The following is a 17,190-nucleotide window of genomic DNA, read 5'->3' on the forward strand; positions in this document are numbered from 1 at the left end:
GAGATGAACATTTCAAAAGCTTTGGTCCACACTGAAATATCTAATATCGTATATGAGTTGCTGTGAAATGTTGTACAGACATTTGTGTATACAATGTAAACATGCTCTATTGTCATGAATAAGTCCTGCAGTCAAAATGTGTGGGGGGGAAGCTACCATTAGTTACTTTTTATATTGTCGAGTAGTTTAATATTTTAGAAACTAATCATTTTCTTATCTGAAGTCTTAATGTGTAAAGTACAGAGTAGCTACAGCTGTTAAATAAATGCAGTCTAGTAAAAAGTACAATATTTGCATTTAAAATGTAGTAAAACTACAAAATGGCAAGAAACGCAGTCACGCACAATTACTTAAGTACAGTACTCGAGACAGTGTACTTAGTCACATACCTCCACTTCCACCAAATGTAATCATAGTAAATGTTTAGAAATGTTTAATCGCGTGATGCGTAAATATAATAATTGAATACCTGTGTCTGTCATTTTTTTTAAAATTCAAGTGAGTGCTGCTGTATGAGCCAAAATCTTGAAAAAAAACAAAAACGTTCCATTAAATTGAATTAAAATCTGTTTTCAATGTCTGAGATGGAAATGGGACCGAAAACAAAACCTCTTTTGAAGATGTTATTAGTTTATAAGTAATTTAACAGTAATTCTATCCCTGCGGTGTCTTGTTGTTTTACTCTAATATGGCGATATTACTCATTTTTCCACATTAACTCTCCATTTAGTGATGATGAATTTACAAGATTCAAGAGGTTGTGCTCTATTGTACTGTATTGTTAGTTTAGCTTTTTCTGATCATGAATAGTATCGAAGTCAAATAGAGCAGTCATGCATCCTTTCTGGCAAACGGACGTGTTCCTCCTAACGCACACGCAGCCTCTCCTCCAGCTACACTCATCTTTACTCGGGGTAACATCAGCCACGGCTCACTTGTTTGGCCTGAATGTGCAGACAGGCCCCTCCGATCCGTCGCTTCTAGAAACAAAACAAAACAAAAAGATAAAGCACCTGAATGAAAATCCAAACTTTATTCTTTTCTTATAAATCTTGCCCACACAAGTGCCCCTCCAGTTAATAGCCTTGCACTCAAAAAATCCATTAATCTAATTTGAGGCTATTTTTCCGTCTGGGTGGGTTCAAAACAATGCTATGTTTTTCCATGTGCTGCCTCTTCTTCTGCATGAGGAGGAGACACGAGGCAGGCCGGCCTCCTCTCCTGTGATTATGTAACGCTTCTCTGAACTGTTACATAAAGCCAGGAAGCTGAAAGTAGGTTGGGCAGAGACGACCTACATATGTAGCGTACAGGGCTGAGGAGCGGAGAGCGGGAGTTACACTTTAAAGAGAATTAAGGCGACGCTAAATTGTAGACTAGACTTCACATATGTTGATATATAATGTAGAATAGTTTAAGTTTGATTATAAGACTTCAAGGACCTCAAAACAGACCATGGCTTTAGGTACATGAGAGCTTTTTATGCAGAGGTTGATATACCATTTTGCATTGTTGCAACAAAGACAGAAGTTTGGGAAATATTACGATGATAAAATCACACTGCGATGCTTTTTTTGTGACACAAGTGTTATGTCTCGTATTTGTTTCATTCTTGCTTATTGTTGTTGTCTGAACAGCTTGACGTTGTTGCTCGTCTCGTATCTCCAGACGTCAGAAGTAGCTTTTATAAAAGCCTTGAACTCTTCGCCTGCCTTCAGATAATCCTTTTTATCTGAGACTTACTCGGATGATTCTTGGGTTGTCGTGTAACCAGCAACTTCATAGCAACGAATGCCGTCCAATCAATAGTTTGCAGTATTTGCCAACAGAGCGCCATTTGAATCAGCGCAGCTTGTGTTGTCAGTTGATCTGCATCTTCCACATTTTGGAACAGAGAAACTCCAGGATTTCTTATTCTGAGCCCGAGCAAGTTTGGTAAACAAAGTCATGCAGACTGATTAATACGGGTGATACATCATGAGCATCCCATTCGTTTGATCCTTTGAACAGACAGGAGTTTCCACTAGGCTGCTTCCTTCATCATTCAGTCTGAAACGACATGAGCCCTCCGATCCTCTCTCTCTCTCTCTCTCTCTCTCTCTCTCTCTCTCTCTCTGGTCTGCGACTCTCTCGATCTACAGACTTAATCTGATCATTAATTAATATGTTTGTCAGGGGTAAAGTTTAAACCTGTGTGAACCCAGTTCCAGTCATTATTTTACCGAAAAGGGTGTCAAAAGTCACCATAAATGAGATATTAAAATGAATCTTCAATGGGGGATGTGGATAATTCATTCCCTCAGCGTCCAATGCGACTAAACCCTTGAATACCTAAAAGCCTTTGTTCCATTTTTCATCAGGCTTGTGATGTTTTATGGACGTCCTGTGGCCCTGCTCTTTGTGCAAAGTGGACAGCTATGAACACACTGTGGCTGTGGGATGCAGCAGTTTTCAGGACTTGTTAAAGATGGATTCGTTTTTAAAAACCTGTGATTTATTCATCAGATTTAGGGTAATACTTAACAATAGCAGCTGCAGTACAGTAACACCAATCTGAGCATGTAATATAAATGCACCTTTCTGTAGAGGCCTGCAGCTCATAAAAGAAGTTCTGTGTTGAAGCTTTTGTTGAAATAAATATTCATCAATTCAAACAGTAACAAGGTTATTAATAACTATTAGAAAACAATATAAGTATCATTGAATGGACAAACAAACATAGTTATTAAAGGCACGATTTCTTTATGCAAATGTGAACAAAAGCATCCCCACCGTCAAAAATCAGAATACACAACTTGAAACCACTTTCTCTCCAAACCTGATGTACAGCTGTTATATTACATAAACTAATTATTGAAAACCACTGATGCTGTTGTAAAAACTCAGATATATTCAATATTGATCATCGAGGGAAAATACAATATCCTGATTTTACTTTCTGTGTCAATTTACATGGTCAAAAAGTATAGATTTGGATTTGTCTAAATAAAGGAGGGCGGTAACACATGGTGTGAAGAAATAATTGTTCAGGTGTTCATTATTCTTTTATTTGCTTTTCACAGTAAATATTGCAACGACGTCAGTGGGTTATTGCCAATCTAAATGATCTACAGCCCGTATAATGGCTGTAGAACATCTCAAACGCTGTCTTTAGACGAGTGTGTTTGCAAACACTGCGGATGAGGCACGACCCGACCACTCTATTGAGTGTGAAGCTTTATTTAATACAGTCTACTCTAATCTAGTTGTATTGCCTTCTTTATCGGCAAAAGCAGTATATTGATCTCCATACACGACTCCTTCTCTCCCTCTCGCTCTACATTCAGCAGCTTGTTCTTGCTTATCTGTTCAATGAGCATCTTCGTCCTGCTGGTCACTGGTGCGATTGCACCCCGTCGGCCCAAGCAGGGTACCACTCTAGATGAATCACTTCCAGGTCATGTGGCTTGCAAAGGTGACAGGTGCTGGATGATTAGGATGTGTGCACGTGTGCTTAAGATACAACAAGGACGAGATGGAAGAGAATGGGAGGAAGTCTTCATTTTGGGCAGATTCTTAGTGGATTATTCCTTTTAAATGATCATCTTGGGGAACAATGTCTAAATTGCAACAATACGTTGCCGTGTTTGTCAGCAAAACAAATAAATATGAGACGTTACGTCAGACTTTTTTGCTCCATGTGTTGCTGCAATGTGACAACTCTTCATAGGACACTTCCTGATTAGATTACTGTATGAGCATGAACCGACACGCTGTTTGTTTAGTGAACTGGCTTGTGTCACATGTGTCGTAAAAGGGTTCGCAAGTCCAGAGGCTGATTACAGCTCCCTGACCTTATTTTTCCTGCTGAGGGATATTTCTTATACAATTATTGTGTGTGTGTGTTCAGGGCGAGTGTCGTTATGAACAGGAGCTTCTCCCTTACCGCCACAAAGCGGATGCTGTTGGCCACGTGAAGAAAGGTCAGAAGAAGCAGAAGGGCACAAAGACCGGCACTAAAACCACCAAAAGCAAAGCCAGACCGTCTCACTCTACGTTGTCCGATCTGGAACACTTCGACGGCGAAGGAGATTGGGAAGATACACGAGGAAAGACCACAGTTTCCACACTCGCTGTGACAAAACAGAGACTTCTTGTTGCCCATGATACTGAGGAGGCTTATGATGACATCACGGATCACCCAGGACCAATGTGTCCTCTTCCCTCAAACAATGACTGTCCCGAAGCTGGCATGGATGATGACTGTGCCATTATTAACGAGGATGTCATAAAGCCAGATTCCACGGTTGGTGAGGCTGTAAATTATGACAAAACTTCACAGTTGATTACAAGGATTGATGAAGATGAAGATGTCGAACTTCAGGCCATGTTTTACCTTCCTAAATGGGATTCAGCGCCTCCTCTTTCCTTTGCTAAACTCCCAGGAAGAGACCAGAGTCTGAAGCTCATCCTGGCCAACGTGGCGGAGCTCCTGTCCCGATCTCCGCCGGCTTTAGATTTAGTGGCTGACATGGCTGCTCCATCACTTCCTCCCTCTCCTCAGCGGCCTCATCTGCCATTCCAGATCAGCTTTGCCCTGGATGTGGACGACAATGACGATGAAGTGACGATGAGGGACGCTGACGATGCCCCCCTGAGGGCGGACTCCGGCGAGCCTCCAGTTGATAAAGAGGACAGTAAACCGTATCGTCATCGGCCTCGTCAGGAGCAGCAGCAGCAGCAGAGTGCCAGCAGGAGCGGCGTGGCGGCAAACAGTCCGACCTGGGATGAAGTTTTTGGGGAAGAGGAAATTAATGATAAACAGGATGTAAGGGATAACCGCACGGAGACAGGTGATGAGATTTACAAGGAGGAAGGGGCTGGTGATGAAGCTGAGAAGTACAAGGAAATGGATATTAAGAACGATGGCACGACGGAGGACAAAAAGAGTTGGGATGATGTGAGGAACGAGGAACTGCCCGACTTAACACGTGGTGGTGGTGTGGAAGATGACTTTCAGTGCAGAGCTCAGATGGACGAGAGCATGGATCTGTTTGGGGATGACGAGGCCTTCCTGCAGATGACCATCCCAGACATCTCCACTCCTGGCGTCACGCCCAACACATCCGGAGACATTGCTAATAGCACAACAAAGACGTCTAACGCTTCACACACATTTACCCCAACAAACCTATGTCGCACTACGCACGCAGCTGAAAGCACGCGCAGATTAAACACTGCACACACAAAGCACATAACTCACACTCCAAATACCCCCAGCACCACAGCACACACAGCAGCACCAAGTAAATCTGTGCCAGACAATTCAATGACAGACAAGGTAATCACAGCTCCATGTAAATCTCCGTCATTTGACGGCTCCCATGGCTACTACTCTGTCAACTTTGACCTCGGCTATTCACTGGAGGACTCTGACGAAGCGGAAGAAGAGGCTGTTCCCGCCCCACGTATATCGACCTCTGCACAGCCGAAGAAGCTGGCTGACCCTGCAGCGCCTTTGCCGGCCGTCTCAAACTCTTCCACTCCCTATAACGGCTTCCTCAGACGGAGAATGCCTCCACAGTCCAGTGAAGCCACGATATTTACCCCAGAGATGCTTTCAGAGCACAGGAGGAGAGAAACGTCGTCTCTTCTAGCTTCGCCTTCTACAGGTGGTGCACTCCCATCTCCCATCACGTCACCAGGAGTCAGGCGGATCCTAATGCCCAGCTTCACCGGGCCTCGCACTCCGTCTTTGGTCCCCAGCTTAAAGCAGAGACGACCGGAGGAGAACCCTAACCCTCCTCATCCAGGTTTGTTTACCTTTTCAAAAAATATGATGCCTAACCTTAAAACATCTTTATACTGGTATCATTTGTCCTGCTGTAGAGATTTCTGAATGTTTCACCTTCTCTCTTAGTGGAACGCACCAGTGACAGTGAGGATGAGGTCGTGGTTCATAAAAGAAGACATCAGAATAAAGTCAAACCCTTGTCGTCCCCGGACGTGGTGAGCAAGGCCTGTCGATATTAGAGCTGTATTATGTTACTAATATGACGATTGTTTTCTCGATTAATCATTTGGTCCAAAGGATATTGTGAAAATGTGTCCTGACCAACAGCCCAAATATATTCAGTTTATTGAAGACAGTTGGTTGGACAGTTGCACCTCTAATTGATGTAAATTCTCTCTTTTCTTTCTTTTCATAAGATTAATGAGATAAAAAGACGGTCACTTGAATTTGAACCTTTTTGTATATAGAATACAAATACCAAGTAAATACAAAAAAACGTCAACCTCTGTGTTGTGGCGGAAAAACAAGGACTAATGCAGGAGACGTCTGACTCAGACGACTCCGGCTGTCCATCACCTCCGAGGTACCTGCAGTTGTCACGGCAACGAGCCTGCAAGCAGCGAAGAAGCATTTGCGGCTCTTGAAATGTCAAAAACATATCTTGATGAATTTAGATGAGACACCACGTACCTACTGTTTACGAGTGATGTGTGACCGGTTTTGTCTCCGCTAGTCGAAGACGTGCAGCGACGTGGACTCCCCGGTGGTTGTGAAGAGGAAACGCGCAGCTGCACTTAACACCGTAAGATTTACTTCATTAGCAGCGATTAAAGCCACATGGTTCAACCTGTTCCGCACAGTCAATGTGATTTAAATGATTTCGCTCCATGCATTACTTACACTCATTTCCTAAATGGTTTTGATGAATATGCAGCTTCATAAAGCGTTTCACAGTATTTGACTCATTTGTTCTCCTCGCTATGGTCTCCAGTCGGATGAAATGGAGGGTGAAGCTGTTTCTGATGATGATTTCCAGAAGGAGTCCGTGTTCACACGCAGAAGCACGGCACCCGGAGCCGAGAGGAAAAGCGTCCAACAAGGCCAAGCCAAGGTTTGTGTGACAGATGGTCTCTGCAGAACGCTGTCATCTGAATCCGAATCGTATCATTTATTCGTCATGTTTTCTTGTCACTGCATGCAATGAATGGCACCGGTGTTGATGCAAACACAGCTCTGGTGGCGTGTTTGTTTCTGGTTGCTGGAAAAATTAGAATGCATGTTACCCTAAGTGCAGAAACGTGAATGTACTGTATCATTTTTAGTGTGCGAATGTATTTCTGATGAATATTAGTCAAATATTTACTTTGTTTTTGGTCTCCACAAACTCCTGAGGGAAGTATCTGGTTATTTAGCTACAACCATATTACAACCATAACATATTTCAGACCAGTTTTTGCCCAAAAATTACACTTTTCCTCCCTCCATGAAAATGTCACGTCTATAAATATCACTCAGACACATGTAGCATCCGTCAAACTTGACATTATCCACTGTTTCTTTCTCAGCATCCCAAACGTCGAAAAGGCCGCCATTTCCTGGACGAAGAAGCAGAGCTGTCGGGGGAGGGGGGGGCCGACGTGTCGTCTGATGAAGAGGATGGAGAAGAACAGGACCGCTCTCTTGAAGGCTTTGTGGTCGACAACACACACTTCTCACAGGGACTGAATGGTACGGCGCCATGTTTAGTCCAAGAAATGTGATTTCATTGTACCCTCAGTGGATTATATTTTAAATCGAATTCCCTAAAGTGAGCGGAAGGAATTGTGCCATAACATTGAGGCTTTGTTTGTTCCCCTCTATGGCAGACTCAGAGATGCAGGGCGTTTACCTGAAGTCGGTGAAAAGCCCTGCAGTCCAGGGAAAGTTCAAAATGTCCTACAGAAATCATCACAACATGGACATATTTTCTCAGGTATACTGTATATTATATTTTCTTTACTCAATGATAATATGACTTACAAAGAAACCAAATACAAGGCAGTTAAGTTACCTTCTGGTCTTATTATTGACTCCAGGTGCCTGAGATGGATGAAACGTATGCAGAGGACAGCTTTGTGGTGGGAAATGAGGTGGAGGAGGTGGAGAGCAGCGCGGAGGACGCTGAAGACGTTGAACTTATGCCCGAGGAATCATATGTGGAGGGGCGGAGGCAGTACGCCACCAGACGGCGTGTATTCCTGCACAGAGCAGGCGCCGGCGCCAAGCTTACAGCTGGAGCTCCACCAGAGCAGAAGGCTGGGCTGAAAACCAAGCGCGTCCGTGTTATACGCCTTGAGGATTCTAGTGAGGAGGAGACGGAGGAAGTTGGTAAAAAGAGAAGTCTCACAACAGAAGCGGACGTTGCTGTCCCTCTGTGGCCAAAGGCAGTACTGCAGAAACCCTCCTCCTCCTCGTCTTCAACCGCAGCATCCAAGGTCTCAGTACTGAGCAAGGCACAGAGGTGCTCAGTGAGTGAGGACCGGCAAAAGGAAAGGTAAAAGAGATTCTCATACGGTAGCACATAAACATTCATCAACCACTGGAGCATAATCTTCTTTTATCTTACAGGTGTCGTCAAAGGATAGAAAATCAGCATTTGCTCTCTGATGAGCTGGACTTTATAGAGACAGAGTTGCCGTTATCCTCCAAGAAACAACCCCAGGTACGAGCAAAGATGGTACAGATACACACTTGTCCTACGGTGTGTGTGTGTGTTGTTAAACATGGCCACTAAAACATACAAAGAAGTTGACTTCATTGAGGTTTTCTTCCAGGCACCTCTTGCCACCTCCTCAGTTCCACAGACGTCCACCGCACAGGGTCCATCATCAGTCAGCGAGCCCCCTGCCCCCCCCGCACCTGTTTGCATTCTGGTGGACAGTCGCTGCCTCAGTAGCGGGGTGGAGCTGATGACCAGCCTCCGTCAGCGCCACGCAGCCACCGTCCACGTCTGCTCGCTGGACGGCAGCTACTTCATCGTCAGCAACCGCACGGCGGTGGAGAGGCACAGCCAGTCGGACTTGGCGGCGATGCAGAACCGCAAGCGACTGGCTGAAAGAGTGAACAGCTTGCAGGGGTTGTTTGAGCGCGTTTGTCTGATAGTGGAGAAGGACCGAACCAAGCCAGGTCAGTAGGGAGGGACTGCTGATTTGATGACTTAATATGGGTATTGTGTATTTTGATTACAGGAAGGTTTGGTAGCTTGCGCAGCAATTTGATTTACTTTGAGGTATCGCATATGTTTCAGTTCTTTATAATTGTCGCCGTCACAGGCGAGGCGTCCCGTCCGTTTCAGCGAACACGCTACTATGACAGCACTTTGACGGCACTGGTGCGCACCGGGATGCGCTTGCTGTGGAGCGATGGCGCCGAACAGAGCGCCGGCTTGCTGGCAGACCTGGCACGGCTGGAGCAGCGTAAAGGTCAGGGCATCGCCGTACCGATGGAGGTCATAGGGCAGCACAGGCAGCAGGCTCTGCAGCTCTACTTGAGCCTGCCCTCAGTCAACTACATCCAGGCCCTCAGCATGAGCCACAACTTCAGGTCTATTGGCCAACTCATCAACAGGTAAAGGATGTGTGTGTGTGTGTGTGTGTGTGTGTGTGTGTGTGTGTGTGTGTGTGTGTGTGTGTGTGTGTGTGTGTGTGTGTGTGTGTGTGTGTGTGTGTGAGATTTGTTGTGGCAAAAGAACAGTTCACACAGTACAACGTCTCCTCCCGTCTTCTTCTGTTCCTCCCACAGCTCCATTGAAGCCATACAAAAGGGAGGCTGTATGAGTCGGTCCAGAGCCGAGGAGATCTACCGCTTCCTGCGCTACTCCTGCGACTCCTTCTTCTTCTTGAACACATCAAAAGCAGGAAAAAACAGCTAGCGGCGCGGAGGAGAAACCCTGTAGGAGGAAAACAATCTGAAATCTATTCCTCTTCCTTTATTTGTCCACTACTTTGTCTTTCTTCGCCCTTCTTTTTGTTGCCCTTCTTTGTTTTCACTCTCACCAGGGACCAGAGGATGACAGGTACTATAATATGTACAATAACTGATCTATCTGAAGTGCCTCGGGATAATAATCCAACCTTCTTGCACAAGTTGAAAGGGAAACACCACACAACTCAACTTGTTTGTTATACAATACAATGGGTGTCTTGATATAAGGCATATGATTTGTTTCATGCAGTATTTTTGTCATCATTTGGGTGAAAAGTGTTTCCCTTTAGACTCAAACACTAATCTAAGTTGAGGCAATACTGTGATCATAATCAATATTTGATACTTGAATAACTTATTTTTGCCAAATCATGTATACATGATATCAAATGTCTTGAATAAAAAGTGCTATTTATACATTACTGTCAAAGTATTTGTGTGTACAGTAAGTAGAACATGTGATACCATCTGTCACCACTAGATAGCAGTCTTTCATTTCTTTAACAGTCACTTGACACCAAGTCCATTCTCAGAAGATATTGTGGGAATAGTTGATCTGCAGCAAGAACCGTATTTCAGAAAACTGATTTTTATTTCACCTTTCTCTCAGAGTACTCCATACAAACGAGCACAGAACATGAAGGCAACAGACGGTAAAATCAGCCCTTTTACAAAGACGTCAACAGTCGTGCATAATCCACCCGTTCAGTCAGACAACTCGAGAACTAAAATCTTGAAACCAAAAAAAATAAAAAATACAGGATTATAACTAGAGAGGATATGAAGAAAAAACAAAACAAATTCACAGTATGTACAACATTATGTCATTGGACAACCCCAAAGCTCTTTCAGACCAGCCAAACATCCACCACTCTTTAATAAGAAAAACAACAGCAGCAAGAAAATGTGTGGAAGGAAAGTAATAGCGGCAGCAATTTGAATACTCGTCAACTGCAAGTAGGTTTACCAAGGAATCTTTTGTTTTTTTGCACGACCGCAGTTTCACTGTTGGATTTGCTATAGTTTACACTTCAAACCTGGAAAATGTAAAGCGTCAGTGAACTCGGGCAGCTGTTCACTGAGTAAAGTACTGAGGTCAAATTCCTCTAGGTCACACTGTCTCCCCCCCCCCATAATGACTATCCTGGTTAGTATTGAGGGACACGGAGCTGTCCAGTGACTTATTCTCGTAACACTTGTGTGGTCTGATGGTCAAGCGTCTGAGAATGTTATCACAGGTGCATAAATGACAGAAGTAATAATGTGCCGTCTTAAACTCGCAAACAGCAGCTACACAATGCTAAACCTGCAGCTGAAAAGTGTTCAAATTGCCGGACCCATTCCGTCCTCTGCCTCTAGGTGGCGCAGGCTAGTGCACAGAACCGTTCTGACAAAACCAGACCTCCACCTTGAGGAGGAGGCGGAGCCCGACATGTGCAAACAAGAGGCACAAGTTTTAAAATTACATTTAGATTGTTTAAAAGCCCACTTTTAACCAGCCATCAGCAGCCAACAGAATCTTGCACTACTTGGAAAAACAAAATTAAAAATCTATTGCAAAGTGGACAATGTGATGGCAGAAAATGGTTTAACCGTGCGTGTACTCACGATACCATAAGGTGCTTTCTTTGGACACTGTCCACGATAAAAAGATTTTAAAACGGCATAATGGCCAATGGACAATGATTGTGTCAAATAATTCCATTCTTTAAATTAAATGACCACACATGCCTTTGTATCTGCGTTTGTCATACTGCAACGGGCCAAAGCGGAGCCTGTAATATTTCCACCAATTAAAACTTTAAACAGCATCAAGACTTTGGCTCAAATTCTTACGACTTCTCATAGGAAAGTTGAACTACATACACAATTATAACCTCAGAAAAATAATATTTAGAGATAAAACGCTTTCTTTGTCTCTGTAACCATTGTGAAAAGATGATGCGTTCACACTATGTGGGGGTGGACTTGACCTGGATATCATGGAGGTAACATAATTGATTGGTTAACCGCTTAAAATTATTTAATTGTAAATTGAAAATCACATTAATTTTACCGATGGAAGTTGCAAAATGTAACAGTATTAAACGCATTCATGTTCACAAACATACTAAACTTTGTAGACTATTTTTGGTAATAACTACGTTTAGGCATGTCTTAATGTCTTATAGTGGAGAACAGTTAACATACTATGATTTGAACACAGCATTAAAGACAGTCTCACTTTTACTCAATTTTAAGAACATCTGTAACTATTGTAATCAGTGACAATTGTAACAGTTTCCTAAATTACTTAAAACTCAAAATGTGTAGAAAAACCAAGGACTATTAGCCATACTATATTTACAAATGCAACCTTCATCTTAAAATATATTATTTAAATAATGCACGGGGTCACTTGGCTGTAGCTCCATGGGCTTACCTCGGATCAGTTCACCTCTCTCATAATTGACACCAGTGAACAGATCATAGACCTGCATTAAGCTGCAGCTTCCCTCTAGAGAAATGCTATATAGACTTGCTGATGACTGTAGTCATGCTCTCTGCAACTCACATGCTGGTTGGCTGTGTCTGGGGCTGCAGAGGCTGCAGCTGGACTGACGGCGGCTCAGAGTCCTGAATGCTACACTCCTCTCCCTCGCGCATGTACAGTAAAAATAGAGTCACGGTGGCAAACGTGGTCGCATTCACTGGAAATGCGCGGAGCAAAGTGGACGTGAGTCCCCGCGTGAACACCCTCCACCCCTCTTTCTTTAAGCTCTGCCTGACACAGTCCATGATGCCGCTGTACTGGTGGACGCCGCCCACCCCGTCCGCCTGGAGGCGCGACTTGATCACGTCCACGGGATAGGTGGAGATCCAGGAAGCGATGCCGGACATCCCACCGGCAAACAGCAACTTGAGGATCATGTAAGGATCCTCCGGCTCGCAGCCGAGGTAACGTGTCCACGTGTCGTAAGCGAGAAAGTACACGCCGAAACCGGGTGTCTCGCGCAGCAGGGTGGTCACCATGCCGCGATTGATACCTCGGATCCCCTCCTTGTTGTAGATTCTCACCAGACAGTCCAGGGAGTTCTTATACAGCTTCCTCTTCGACTTCTTCTCTCCGGTGCCTTGCAGCTGCATGCGCGTCTTCGCCAGCTCCATCGGGCAGCAGATGACACACTGGATGGTGCCTGCCGAGGCTCCGGCCAGGAACTGGTTGAGGGGCGTGTCGCGGCCAAGCTTGCGCATGGCGTTGCCCTGGACCCCAAAAACTATGGCATTGATGAAGGTGAGGCCCATCATTGGAGAGCCGATGCCTTTGTACAGACCGAGCATCTACAGACACAGAGACAGATTACTGGGACATCAGAATCTCTACAGAGCCCAGCAGCTGTGAACATTATATGATCATTTCTGCACGCAAGTCTAACTAATTCAGCTCGTAAGAATTTATAATGTAGTGTAGCAAACCGAAAGAATACATTTTCAGATAGGAGCAGTGACAGCCAGTGTCAGTGACAAGCTGGCAGCTGTGTTGATGTGTCCTCAAAACCTTCAGCTGCTAGGTACACACACAGCAGAATAAAGGACGTCGACAGGTCAAGGACAATGTAAACAGATCATCAGATTGATTTGGTTTTGTAAATGAATGTCCACATATATGAATGTGTCAGAACAAATTGCTGAGAACTTAAGATTTGCATAATGTACTGTAGTAGAAATACAATCCAATGCCTCCATGTGAAAACAGCCACAAGACGTTCACCGAGACCCAGCATACACTTAGCTTAAATGGCATGATGTGCAAAGCTTTATTTAGCCCATGCAGAAAAAAGATCCTCACTGACCCCCCCCCCCCCCCTTACACCCCATGTTAGCAACATGCTGGCTGACCATGGGCTGATGCGTGTCTGGAGATGGGACTGTAACTGGACACTTTGACCAGAGCGGTGACCATTCTCAACCATGGCACAGTCGGCAGCACACGGTGAAAGACATGCACATTATCTAAAACAGCCATGACGGAGAATATACAAACTAGTAAAAAACATTAAGAGACACATTTACAACAAACTTACCGACTCTTGGCGTATGATTGACTGGAAGCAGTGATATGTCCCGCGGTACAGAGGTCTGTCCACATTTTGAACTTGAAGCCTCACCTGTGGATGACAGCCGTCATGTTAGTCATGTGATAAAGTAACATGGCCGTCAACAGGGCCACAACAACTACAAGCCACATACTGTAACACGGAGTCAACGGGAAACAAGCAGGCAGAGCTTTGAAATGGTTCTTTGAGGGTAAAATAAATATATTAAAGGGTGCAACATACGAGGGGAAAAAATGAACCGAGAATGAAGTTGTATGAGAAACTAAAATATCTTCTGTGCTTCATATTTCTATAGAGCAAGACAAGACATTGAGTGAGAGAAAACAAAAAAACTTACTAGGTCACATTTCCATCGAGAGGTTGTTTATTTCTCTCTCTCATCTACAACACAGTGACACTGTTGCTGTTAAGACAGCCTCCCCAAGACACGAGCTCAGGGAGAAATGACATTGAGAGCAAAGTATAAAAGAGCTACAACCAAACAATTGACCACCTCTGTATGCCTCTGGATGCTGCAATTTCAAACAATCGTGTGCTATATTTAAACCTTCCTTGTCAGGCCTCAAACAAATAATGTGAATGACAACAATGTATTCATTGTAATTTAAAGTTAACTTTTACAGAAATGGTAAAATGGGAGGTCAGAAAACCACACCAATGATTATTTTGCCATTTAATTGACTTTAACGAGTAGCTTCAAGCCAAAAATGAGTAAGTCTACTAACGACAGTGATTACAAAACTTCATGTGACCGTGTGGTTAGTTGAAAACAATGGCTGTAAAGGATAAGAGAGCACCAGAGTTATTCAGCAAAATGCCAGTAACAGAAGCAAATGTCCCCAAATAGCCTCTGATGAATGACTATTTTATTTTAAGGGGGAATGAGTGTATGTTCTTGTTCTGAAGTTCAGAACAATACTTTATAGTATACACAGAACTTGGTTGTTATATTAAAACACAATCTGCATCAGATAAAACACAAGTATTTCAATAATAATAATAATAGCCCTACAGTCATCTAAGATCCCATTGATCGTGCCCAAGTATCTCAGTGTATTTGCAGGATGACTAACTTCAGATTATCTGGGTTCATATTCAGAGTGGTCTGATTTACAACACCATAACAGCAAAGTACTGGATCCTACCATTGCCCAACATGAGCAAATAGTGAAGAAGACTGAGCAGACACTCACCTTCACAGTGTCAAATGGATGTCCAACCAAAACACCAGCTGCCCCTGAAAAAAAAAAAACAGAGACTGTTTTTAAAATCATACGAATTATGAAACTTTGTATTTTTAGAAAATGGCATAATAATCTTGCGGCTCATCTCTCAACTGCAAACAGCCTGAGCAGAGTAATCACTGCATTGTATCGGTGTCGAAAGCTCGACGGTGCCCTGTCCTTGACTGAGCAACAAATCCATTATACAGTCACTTGTGACCATGTCATATCAGGACATATTAGCCAAGAGAGGTATTCACTCATCAGAGGTATCTAATCCTCAAATATGACACCTTTATAATGCTGATTATAAACACTACAAATGGTGTATTGCAATTATAATGTACTTGTTTTGAGGGTCTGGTTACAAATCATGCACATACCTGTTATTACTAAGGTATGACCAGCTCGCATTGGGATAGGAGTACAGGACAGGACATGTCTGAATCAGTGAATAAACAAAATAAGTCTACAGAAATGTGGGCGTAGCTTTAGGGGATTATATACGACTATGAGGAGCACAAATATCACTTTATTTCAGGTACTAGTATCTCTACATAAAGTACCTTACATCTGGTTTTCTGGACAACACTCTTATCTCACCAGCTCTAAAGTGAGACTATCTGGGGTAGTTTTGGGGAAGACAAGACAGCTGACTAGGTTCCCAGGGCTTTATGGCGAGAATGCACTGGAGACATTGGGCTGCGAGTTACCTCCATTCAAACAGGAAGGCGGTAACTTAAAGTAGCCCCATCATCATGTAGAATGGTCTATCTGATGATGAATAAGCACGAGAACAGATGATGCCATACCCTAATACACTGTACTTTCTTCATTCGGGCTTTAATGCACACGAGCACATAAACACCACTACCTGTGAGTTATCGGTTCGGAATGTCATTTCCTAACGTTAACCTACACCCGGGATTTCCATATAAGTTCAGAGAAACCAAAAACGAAACTTGGATTTTGAGTCTCTTAATTGTAGTTTGTTTGTGTGTTGTTTCTCGGACGTGGCAGCTGGAGACAAATCACCACGCAGTGTGAGCGGTCCACGCGCTCCTCGCGCTCCTCGACGAGAGACACACTGAAAGCTGGCTAATGCTAACGCTAGCTTCCGCTCGTTAGCTTGGCAAGCTAACATCAGTACCGGCTCATTTACGGTTACTTACCTCCTATACAGCCCGCAGCGAAGTCCAATGCCATTCCTTTAAAGAAATCTAACGGTGGAAATGTGTCAAGCTAACTTGGTGGCTGACAGACGTAATTCACAAGCTATTTAGTGGGTACTTTTGCTATAAATCTCCCCGGAAAAGAAAGTCTGCACTTTTACAAGCTCAGGCTTGGTGTTCAAGCCAAGCTTGGTTAGCGTTTAGCAATCTCCTCTGTTGGGTTTCTGATACTGAGCAAAGCGGAAGATTTGCTCCGGCTAAATGATAACCACTCGGAGCGTGGTTGAAACTGTGACAGGTTTATTTTGCCGATGTCTCCGCACACGCTCACTATTTAAGTGCCCTTTACTGCCAACACTTTCTATATATGTACCGCAGGAGGAAGGAGGAGGCGGCACTGGTTCAAAGTAGAGAAGAAGAAACGTGTATGCTCTTATTTAAAGGAAACCCAATCGGATTACTTGGAAGTAGACAACTCCCCTAGCCGGGTCTGTCCGCCCCTCGCACCCATTGGCTGCTGCCGGGCAGAGCCTCAGAGCCTCAGAGCCGCAGAGGCGTGTTAGAAACCATCGCTGCTGATCAACCTTCAAAATCAACAGTGTTATCATGGAGGTCGTCATCAGCATGTGCGAGCGTCCAACTGGGATACTTTAACAGAGTGACAGGGGAGCTATGAATAGTGTACTCAAACTAAACTAGAAGTGTGGTGAAATACAACACAACGGCCCTGCAAACAGTTGTGGAAAGTACGCACATGTACTCAAGCACTGTTCATGTATGAAGTAATTTTACTTCACTTAAGTATTTCTATTTTATGCTACTTTATGAAGCCAAATGGGGATTATTTTTGACAATTTTGCAGATTCAGAATATTAATATAAACTATTTAATCAACTCATAAATGATGATGTAATATATGGATAGAGATACCACCAGGCAGTACATCAAGTAGAGTAGCCCCA

General features: G+C 43.8%; 2 protein-coding genes across 6 annotated transcripts in view; one reads left to right on the forward strand and one right to left on the reverse strand.

The window, feature by feature from the left end:
* fancm (FA complementation group M) overlaps nt 1-10,158 on the forward strand; it is a 31,650-nt gene extending 21,492 nt beyond the window's left edge. For both annotated transcript variants that reach the window (XM_076108727.1, XM_076108728.1), the window contains 11 exons: nt 3,890-5,792; nt 5,900-5,988; nt 6,507-6,575; nt 6,765-6,884; nt 7,339-7,501; nt 7,639-7,745; nt 7,849-8,306; nt 8,381-8,474; nt 8,587-8,938; nt 9,085-9,379; nt 9,554-10,158. In XM_076108727.1, the coding sequence (XP_075964842.1) occupies nt 3,890-5,792; nt 5,900-5,988; nt 6,507-6,575; nt 6,765-6,884; nt 7,339-7,501; nt 7,639-7,745; nt 7,849-8,306; nt 8,381-8,474; nt 8,587-8,938; nt 9,085-9,379; nt 9,554-9,683 (3,780 nt within the window). In that variant the 3' untranslated portion in view covers nt 9,684-10,158. The remainder of the gene's footprint in view (nt 1-3,889; nt 5,793-5,899; nt 5,989-6,506; nt 6,576-6,764; nt 6,885-7,338; nt 7,502-7,638; nt 7,746-7,848; nt 8,307-8,380; nt 8,475-8,586; nt 8,939-9,084; nt 9,380-9,553) is intronic.
* A 151-nt stretch (nt 10,159-10,309) lies between these two features.
* Nucleotides 10,310-16,623, reverse strand: slc25a29l (solute carrier family 25 member 29-like). Of its 4 annotated transcripts, none has more exons than XM_076108729.1 (4): nt 16,229-16,623; nt 15,027-15,070; nt 13,801-13,884; nt 10,310-13,057 (listed from the first exon to the last, which is right to left on the reverse strand). In XM_076108729.1, exons 1-4 carry the CDS (start codon nt 16,260-16,262, stop codon nt 12,287-12,289), a joined length of 933 nt encoding a protein of 310 aa, XP_075964844.1. In that variant the 5' UTR covers nt 16,263-16,623; the 3' UTR covers nt 10,310-12,286. The 4 variants fall into 4 exon arrangements, with proteins under 4 accessions (XP_075964844.1, XP_075964848.1, XP_075964847.1 ...); XM_076108733.1 differs by lacking the exons at nt 15,027-15,070; nt 16,229-16,623 and adding exons at nt 13,204-13,280; nt 14,171-14,896; XM_076108732.1 differs by lacking the exons at nt 15,027-15,070; nt 16,229-16,623 and adding an exon at nt 13,204-13,283 and having other exon boundaries at nt 13,801-14,896.
* Nucleotides 16,624-17,190: the final 567 nt, after the last annotated feature.

The sequence above is a fragment of the Anarhichas minor genome, unplaced genomic scaffold, assembly GCF_050575085.1.
Source record: "Anarhichas minor isolate MPS153535 unplaced genomic scaffold, ASM5057508v1 ptg000040l, whole genome shotgun sequence".
Classification (NCBI taxonomy): Eukaryota; Metazoa; Chordata; class Actinopteri; order Perciformes; family Anarhichadidae; genus Anarhichas; species Anarhichas minor.

Excerpts from the sequence above, each read along its gene's own strand:
- slc25a29l (XM_076108729.1), bottom strand. The coding sequence starts at position 16,262 with ATGGCATTGGACTTCGCTGCGGGCTGTATAGGAG. Across the intron at positions 15,071-16,228 it reads CGCTGCGGGCTGTATAGGAG|GGGCAGCTGGTGTTTTGGTT; the intron begins GTAAGTAACCGT and ends TTTTTTTTTCAG. Across the intron at positions 13,058-13,800 it reads CAATCATACGCCAAGAGTCG|ATGCTCGGTCTGTACAAAGG; the intron begins GTAAGTTTGTTG and ends CTGTGTCTGTAG.